Source organism: Phalaenopsis equestris, unplaced genomic scaffold (genome assembly GCF_001263595.1).
Source record: "Phalaenopsis equestris unplaced genomic scaffold, ASM126359v1 Scaffold000352, whole genome shotgun sequence".
In the NCBI taxonomy this organism is placed as follows: domain Eukaryota; kingdom Viridiplantae; phylum Streptophyta; class Magnoliopsida; order Asparagales; family Orchidaceae; genus Phalaenopsis; species Phalaenopsis equestris.
In genome coordinates, this window is record NW_018164794.1 from 2,143 (window position 1) to 11,564 (window position 9,422).

General features: G+C 39.1%; 1 protein-coding gene across 4 annotated transcripts in view; it reads right to left on the reverse strand.

Annotated features, from left to right (window-relative positions):
- Positions 1 to 265: 265 nt before the first annotated feature.
- Positions 266 to 9,422, reverse strand: part of LOC110026113 (ferrochelatase-2, chloroplastic) — a 74,632-nt gene continuing 65,475 nt past the window's right edge. For 3 of the 4 annotated variants that reach the window (XM_020726913.1, XM_020726912.1, XM_020726911.1), the window contains exons 9-11: positions 1,091 to 1,191; positions 811 to 1,012; positions 266 to 726 (exon numbers count right to left, since the gene is read on the reverse strand). In XM_020726913.1, coding sequence (XP_020582572.1) covers positions 502 to 726; positions 811 to 1,012; positions 1,091 to 1,191 — 528 coding nt within the window. In that variant the 3' untranslated portion in view covers positions 266 to 501. The remainder of the gene's footprint in view (positions 727 to 810; positions 1,013 to 1,090; positions 1,192 to 9,422) is intronic. The other variant, XM_020726914.1, reaches the window with a different exon arrangement.

Consider the following 9,422-nt stretch of genomic DNA (forward strand, 5'->3'; position numbering starts at 1 on the left):
TGTTTAGAAAATATAGTTTTTTGGATTATAGTCAATGATTATTCTAAATTTCACCTATTATAAATAAAATTGACCAACATGCATCCTAATCTTCAATAATTGGCGACATCCTTCAACTCATTCTCCCTTTGGGTATGCTCAAGTATCCTGCAACTTCTGAGATCAAAGTTTTCTGCCAACTCTTCATACTAGTTAGAAATTCATTAACATGGAGCTATGAAAATTTTAGAGAATTAGCCTATGTGATACAGAATATTATACAAAATTATCGGAGTCATGAAAATAAATACTGATGTACAACAGATGTATGAACTGAAACTAACAGATGACATGCTTTACTGGATAGAGGAATAATATCAACATTCAACTTATGGTTACTTCAAACGTTTTGGAGGGACTCCAAATAATTAAATATATATAATACTATGATGTTAGTTATATTGTCCTACAGAATAATATTATTTTTGGTGTAATCGTATAAATGCTTCAGCAGGCATAGTTCTAGTGAAACAAGGGAAGGATGCCCCACTGGTGCAAGAAGCCTTGACCTGTAGTTACTTCAAGAACCAATAAACCAAGCACAGCTATCATGGCTGCCCTGCCATTCCATGTCTCTGCGCTTCTGGTCCATCCCCATTCCCAAACTAGGACTGGTGGAGGAAGTTTTTCACGCTTCGTGTCATATGTTGCCAGTAACTCTTCTACGCTCCCAAGGGGCACCAATGACTGCAAGATATCAGCATATTATTAAATCTTTTTGAGGAAATGACTGATTCAATCCAAGTTTTGGTGAATACAAGCCATTGGTACCTGACGAGCCTCAAGATTGGAGACTGCCATTGCCCCAACGTAAGGAAGGCTTTCTATTACTGCATCAGCAAGATCAGCAATGAAGGTAGGTTCACATCCTAATGCGGGAACTCGTCCCCAGTTCCTAATCCCAGACTTCATAGCCAGTTCCTTATACTCCACATCAATTTCTTCAAGTGTTTCAATGTGCTCGCTTACAAAGCTGAAAAAATATAAAGTTCTTTTAGAAAAATATGAAAAATCAAAGCCAAGAAAAACTATAAATAAAAATCATGGGTACCTTATAGGGACAGCCAAAAGGCTTTTTACTCCTTTCCGTCCAAGCTCAGAAATAGTCTCATCAGTGTAGGGCCTCAACCATTCCACGGGTCCAACACGACTCTGTATTCCACTAAAGAATTTAAGCAAAATAAAAGGATGTTTGAATGGATACCTTTCGTTTTGCACGTTTTACTTCCACAAAATAAATCTATTGTTGTTAATTCAAGGCAAACTCCCATTTCCCGTCCTGAAATTCTTTTAATCAGCCATGAATTAAAGAGAAATAAATTCGCAAAGCCACAAAGAATCTAGAAAATATGCTTAAAAAAAAACCAGAAAGAAATGGAGCCAGAGTTAGAATGTTATTTTGTCTCTCCAAGCATTAAGGTAGTAAGCAAAATGTTATACTTCAAGCACAAACACTATCTGATAGCTCAGACTAGAAGATAAGAAGAATGCAATTATATTTAATGTCTAATAAATATGATTAAAATGGCACGAGAACAATGAATTTGAGGGTTCATGCTCCCCAAAAAAAATTATCATCAGACATATAAGGGCCCTTTTCTAGGAAAGGTGACTCATCATTGATGAATGGCAACTACAAAAGGCCAAATGAGAAATTGCAAAGCAGAAAACTGTTGAGTACACTCGTATTATATCTTACTAGTAAAAGAAAAAAAATGTGATCTAAAATGATGATTTTCTTAGGTGTTTCCTACAGGTTCATCAATCCATAGCAACCTTCAAGATTATTTCAAAGTCAATCAACATTGAGCATTCATTAGAATGATCATTAAACATGCCAAGAGTATTTGCCACTTGGAGATGGACATTAGTGGTGAAATGATATGAAAATTTAAGTTGATATCCTATCAACATCAAACTCCATAATTATAAGCATTGTTAGTGTTCTTAAGTTGTTCTTACCATTAATGTATTGATTATCCTCATCACCAAAACTTCAAAGTAAAACACAAATTTTAAACTGGTCTAACCCACTAACATTATTTTACGAGTCTTTGAAAGTAAGGGTGCAGTTCAATCCAATTTGGACGTCATATTTTTTTTTAACTAACATCACTATTAAGGTTCCTAAAAATCATCAAAAAATCACTAATTTGCGTGCAAAATTCTTAAAAAAATTTTGGGTGTGCTTTCAACTTTTTTTACGGTTGGAAGAATTTTTAAAATACTTTTCATTGAATAATAATAAATATTAGATACTCCATTTCCATATTATCATTTCAAGTCGAAATCACCTTTTTTTTAAGATTTGTGGCAGTTTTATACTGAAATATTTCGAAGTTATCAAATTTCTTCAAATTTCTGTTTAGTAAACTGCGGAAAACTCTATTTATATGCTAAAATTACTGAATCAACCAAAAATCAGCAGCTATTCATTTCAGTTAATTTCTTTAAAACCCATTAACCGCTGCTACCTATTCCCTAACGCGAACAGACATTTATTAGCAGCACATTCTACAACCATATCAATGTAAACTAATTATATATGTTGATATGTAATTCTATCAGTAATACTTCCTAAGCATTCAATTTAAAACAAGTTTTTCCATTTGTAGAGAGGTTCTTGATAGAATCCTAAAAAAACTATGTAAGAAACCACATTATAAGCATAAACAACCGCACAGTAAAGCTCAAAAGGCTCTCCATCTTAGCATATCCATGAATGAATTAATGATGATTGAAAGAGGAGCAATTTGAATTTTATGATTTGGAGTTAATGTGGGAAATGTTTATTACAGCAATACTTTAATTAACAGCATTCCTTTTAATCATGGCAACATTACTCCACTACGCTCACCCAAAACATTGGTTCATCGTATTAACAAAAAGTTAAGATCAAATGCATGGATAAACTGATCCAAACACCGGTATGATGAAATGGTTTATTTTCTCAATAGCTGGCTAGGTTCCTGATATTCCATTAAGGATGCTACTGGCAGTTCGTTGGTTCATTGATTAGGTATTCTTACACTCTCTGAATGGCTCTGTTGGTTCTATATATTTGCTCCTCATTGTTTTCCAGATTTTGATAGGAAAAAAGATAGGAGCTCATGATACCAGAGTTAACTCAAACTCCAATAGGAAAACAGATTTTATTATGCAGAAAGCAACTGGATTACAATCAAGACCTCAAAACATAAAGAAAACGCAACACAACACAAATATCCAGCTAGGGTGAACAGTAGTGAGGTGGCTGGGAACAATGGATGGTAGGCTGAAAGGGTACAAGAGAGTAGCAGCAGGGAGCAGGAAGGTGCAGGGAGGGTGGTGACAGCAAGGGAAATGTTGCAGGGAGGCGGCGACTGTGCAAAAAAACAACATGAGCAATAGGATGTTGCAAGGAGGCGGCGACATAAGGAAACTTTGTTGGGAGGAACGGCTGCCAGCAGGCAAGAGAAAAGGGGAAGGGAATATGCGGAAGCAATCAACACCTTGGAGCGGGATAAGTTGGAGCGTCACCTGTCCTCGAATACAACCCTAGCAAGTGGAAAAGACGCCAATGGCAGCAAAAAAAAGGGGAAGGAAAAAATAACATATATATTGACGGGGGGATGTCTGCTGATTAGAAAAAATAACATATATATTGACGGGGGGATGTCTGCGGTTACTGTAGCTGCTATAGTAATCACAGAGCCTTCTTGCCTTTTTAGCTTTTCCTTCTCCTTCCCACTCCCTTCCAGCAAGAGTCTCCTCCCTATTCATTGCCTACCTTATCTACCACCTTCCACTTCTATCATATTTCAACTTTCTTCCTTTTTCATTCCACCCCCCTTCTCTTTAATTCTTGCCTAGTCTATCTCATAATCTCTCTTATTTATAGGTGTTGTTCTTTGAAAACCAGACAGTTTTTGAATTAGTGAAGAATTCTGAGTTCTGCCTTTGAGGCGTTCTACCCCTCCGGGGGTTGTACCCGACGACGAGAAAGTGCTCAGATTGTAACTCGTCCGAGGTGGTGATAGTCTCCAAAGATTCGAGTAGTGTTTCAGCTGTAGCTCGACCCCGAAGAAATATTTATCCTTCCACAACCCCCTCTAATCGCGCTTCTAGCAACTGCCAACCATTTCCAAGCCTTTGATCTGCTACCCATCCGCTGTCCACCACTTCCACTTGTTGTTGCCCACCTTCCTGCTCCCCAAAACTTGTTGTCCACTCCCTGTTTTCCTATGCTACCGCCCCTAAGTCTGTGTCCAGCTACTGCCATCACCCTCACAGCACTTCCTCGGATGTTGTACCCTCAATCCAGCCTTCTGTTGCGCCCGTATCCCCAAAACAATCCCTCAACCTGCAGCCCAGCCACCCACATTGCCATCCTAGGGTGTTTTCCATGTTTATATTGTTGTTATTCTCCTATTATCAATGGCTCCATGCAAATGATCCAAGTGGTCGTCCAAGTGTGATATGGGGAACCTGTATTTGATAGTGAACTTCTTGATGGTTCGACTGTCAAAACATATTCTCCACGATCCATCCTTCTTGGGTACCATCAAAGCGGGGAAAGCACACGGGCTAGTATTCTCTCTATCCAAACCTCTCGCAACGAGATCATGTACCTGTCGTTATAATTCCTCGTACTCTGCAGGAATTAATATGTAGGAAGGCTGATTTGGCAAAATTGATTCGAGGATTAGATTTATGGCATGTTGAATGTCCCTTAATGGCGGCCATCCATCTAGAAGGTTGTTGTTCATCACATTCTGAAAGTCACATAGCAGTGGTTGTATGAGCACCAATATCTCAACCTCCTCGATCCCCTCCAGTAAGACTAAATCCATTGCCACTGGAGCCTCTCATACCGACTGCATGAACGTGGATATTAGGACTATCGTCTCCTCTGTGATGTCCACTCTTAAGTTCTTAACAGGCAAAAGAACGATGTGTCCTCCATCCTTGAATGAATAAGAGTTTTTGAACCCATCGTGATGAGACTTGCTGTTGAACTATCATGGTCTCCCCAATAAAATATGGCAGACATCCATAAGTACAACATCGTGACACACCTGCTCCTGTAGCTAGTCTCCAATAGAAGACTCAGCCAAGCACTGTTGATCCACAAAAATCATTTCTCCTTTCAACTAGGTATGGGAGTAGGATTAAGGATGTTTTTGGCTAACCCTAATTTTTTCACCATCATAGTGGATATCGCATTCTCACAACTCTCACTGTCAGTAATCATGAAGCTGAACTTTTCAATTATGGTACAGTTGGTGCAAAAAATATTATGCCTTAGCCACGATTGCTCCTTCTCCAGGTTAGCTTGAAAAACCCTCCTTGTTACTAGCATTTCTCCCTCGTCTCCTTAGAGTTGCAGTTCCTTCGGATCCTCCTCTGCTTCCTCCTCCACTTCCTCAAAAACGCCCTGCTCTGTGAATGAAACAACTTGCTTCGTGGGACAGCTTGAGGCTAAGTGCTCGTAACCGTGACACCGAAACATTTTCTAACAGGTACTATACTGGGCAAATTACTCTTTTCAAGCTTTCTTTCCACTTAGATATATCTTGTCACTTCTTTTTCCGGTCTTCCCAACACTTCCAGGTGTTCCTTGGTATTTGCAGTTGTAGGTAGTTGTCTAAATGTGGGCGGTTGTCTGCTTTTTTTTTTTTGTCTTTCCACTTTCAAGAATGAAGTATGGACATCTCTCGGCGACTAACAGGACAATAGTTGCACAACATTGCTAATAGCTGACTTCAACCCCTCAGGTAGCGGGCTAAACTGTGTTGTGAACTATTCCACTGATAGGTCTCTCTGTTGTAGGTGAGGGAACCACATAAGCATATCCTGAGGGTAATGAGGTGGTAAGTATTTTCTATGCATCTCATTCCCCAGCTTCTCCCATCTAGTAATCTTGGCACTTTCTTCTCTCCTTCGTTGCCTCCGCAAATTTTCCCACCACAAAGTCCTCTTTTTTCAATTTGATGGCAGCAAGCTTCACCCTCTGGCCTTCTAGCACCTAATGATTCTCTTAATTGAATGCAACCATTCGATGAAATAATTTACATCCATAACTCCGGTAGATCTACCTAAATTTTGAAATCTTTGTCCTCCAAATATCGTCTCATCTCTCAACCTTCTCTGATAATGAATTATGAAGCTTCATGGTCTTCCTCCTCACCACTAAAATCCTCATTATGAAGGGGATTCAGATTCTCATCTTATCTTCTCTTCAACTCTCTGTATCACAATTGAGAATAATTTCCCCTGAGTCTCATCATCAATCTTCGAGAGCCTTTGTTGTAGTCGACAGATCTCTCATTGTATTTCTTTCCAGGTAGGCTCGGGTACGTATCTCCTTAGTGGCAGGGTTAGGGTTTGGGTTTGTGAAATTGGAAGAGAGTATTTGGGGAAAATAAAGAAAATTTTTGGAGTAGAGATGGTTTGGGTATGGTAAATTCTAGGAAACCCTATAATAGGATTAGGGTTAAGCTCGGTCTAATACCTCATGATACCGGAGTTAACCCAAAATCCAACAGGGAAGAAGCTTTATCATGCAGAAAGTAACAGGATTAACCGCTGGGGTAAGGCAGGACAGTTGGTGGAACAGCAACGAGGTAGGTTGAAAGGGTGCAGGAGACTAACGACAGGTAGCAGGAAGGTGCGGAGGGAGTGGCGTCAGTAAGAGGGATATTGCAAGGAGTCAGCGACAGTGAGCAGAAAGAGCGACGACAAAAATATAATGGTGCAGGTAGGCAACGAAAGCGTTGGGAGGAGCGGCATCTAGCAGCTAAGAGAAAAGAGAGAAGAGAATATGCAGATGTAATCACCACTTTGGAGCAGGATACAATTGGAGCATCAACTGTTATCGAAGATATCCCTAGTAAGGGAAAAAGATGTCGATAGCAGCAAAAGAACTAAGCAAAACTTGAACCCTATTAAGAGAAAATAACATATATATAGTACTGGATAAATAGTAGGGGAGGACCCCTTCCCTTGGGCGGCTATCCTAAATGGGCAAAGGGTCGATTGACCCACTGCAGTCCCTGGCTAAACTAGTTCACCTTTTCCCAGCTAGTTCAGCCCCTAAGCCCTGCGTCAACTCAACTAGGGTTGGGAGAGCTTCAACAACATTTGTCAAAGATTCTTAATCCTTTAGGATCCTTAGGATGCTACCATCAAATATAAAACCACATTGATGTTTTGGTTTAAAAATAGAGACAAATCAAAAGGAAACATTGAACTCTTCTAGAAGCAATATAGCATGACTCTAATCTTGCAAACTAGTGAGAAATGTTAAATTAAAATAACCAGCACACGTAACATTAGCACTTAACTTGAGAAATTGGCGGGGACCAAACGTTATCTTGATGAGAGATGTAATCTGCCCTTTGAAGAAGTGCAAATTATAATAATAATAATAATAAATAAACAAATAAATAAAACTAAAGCTAAGCCTGCCCATTTGGTATTGCTTAGCTACCATGTCACACTTAAGCATTGCATTTCACAGTTTAGTTCACCTTCTTTTTTTATTGTGTTTCAATAAGGAAAACTGGCAGCCTTCTATGGTTATTGCCACCAACTCTAAAAATGACATAGTTGCAAGGCTAAAGGACTAACAAGTCACAAGAGGCACTAGATGTTATGGTAATGGGCCTAATGATCTTTGCCTACTCAGCTAGGCAATAGCAACCACGATCCAACAAGAAAAATTTTTGAGTTTTAACGAGATGAGAAACAGTTACATTCATGATCGCAGCCCTTGTTCCAATCACAATAGAAGTTATCATGATCAAAAAAATGAAAGCCAAATAACTCAATGACCTCAATATTTTAGGTGGAGGAATAGAGATGTTTGGGATAGCTTAGCTTATTAACATTTGATCTTGTACGTGTGGTAGGTATACGGACAAAGGCCTAAGAGAAACAAGGCAACAAAAAATTCCTTGTTTCATTTATGCCAAATGATGATATTGAAGAAGTTCATACCATTTTCCCTTCAACATGCTATAGAACTCATAAAAAGATTTGTCACCCTCTTATAAGAAGAATATTTTAGAGTACAACGTGCATACATAAGAGTTGTTGATATCTTGAAAAGAAGGTGAAGCTAATAAAGGCTCACATCGCTTAGCAATCTCTTGGGATATGATGAAAGATGAGATATTAAATGCAATACTATTGAGCATTCATAGGAGAACAATATAGTTTGATGCCAATCATCTGGTGTTTTTTACAATATTTGTCCATTCTTTGATATAACACGGTGAAAAGACGAGATGGCCAAGTTTCTCATGCAATCCCACGAAGAAAGGAAAAAAAAACACAATAGATAGTTGGCACCATTCAATTAAATCCAAGTAGCAATAAAGGATTAGGGCTTCTTAAGAAGACAGTAAAGGAGGCAAGCTGATCACCAACTTTAAAGGAAAAAAAAGGGAGGAACTAAGATGATTTTAGTCACGGTGAAAGCATGCAGATAGGCTGGGGTGTGACAACTAGAAGTTCGTGGTTTGGGTGTAGGTAAGATCATGAGATCAACGCATTTAGTTAAAAGGCATGTTTGGCACCGTGCAATGTGAAGAACGAATCATAATTGAGATAAGTGTCAGGACGATACACGTAGCATGAGTTGGGAAAGCACGACTCTTCAAGGGGGCTAGAAAGAGAGCAAAAGAATGGTAGAGTCATGTTAGTATTGAGCAAATGGATTTCGGAATTTGGGTGGAGCATAGAGTGTGATTCGTTTGACATGTTCAGCCAAAAAGCTAGGTTTAGCATAAAGGAGCGGGTGGGGTCATTCACATAGAGAAAGGGAAGGGGACTTGTGGAGGCTAGGATTGCTACACTTTGTACCATGAGGGAAAATATTCTGTTGTGTATATTACTTATAAGAACACTTTAAAAATAAAGAAGCAGATTTATTATAATGTCATGAGAAAAAATTAAATTTACATATACAAAATACTATATCAGGTTAAGTTTCCAATATGGATATTTTCCGAGACTAACAAGAGCATTCTCTAAATCTACGTTTTATTGCTATTTGCTAGGTTTACTGAAGGCAAAATTACAATGTCACTGCATTGTTACTCACCCACCTATATGGTAAAATCATATTGGTTTAGATATTTTGTGGGCAAAACTATCGTTCTCTCAATCATCGGGTTTGCAAAATGATGATCAATTTGAAAGTATTATCATGATGGAGGCAGTGTTTTTAAAAGCACGCTCTACAGCACATTTGGGGCGGAAAGCGACGCAAAGACACGACGCATGTAACAGCTGCATCGCATCCCAATGGAGTGGCACCTATAAGCGGAGAGCGCACTTTGCACGTGAGTGCGGTTCGAAGCGAAGCGGTGTGCGATCTGTCTGGACTGCCCGGTTCA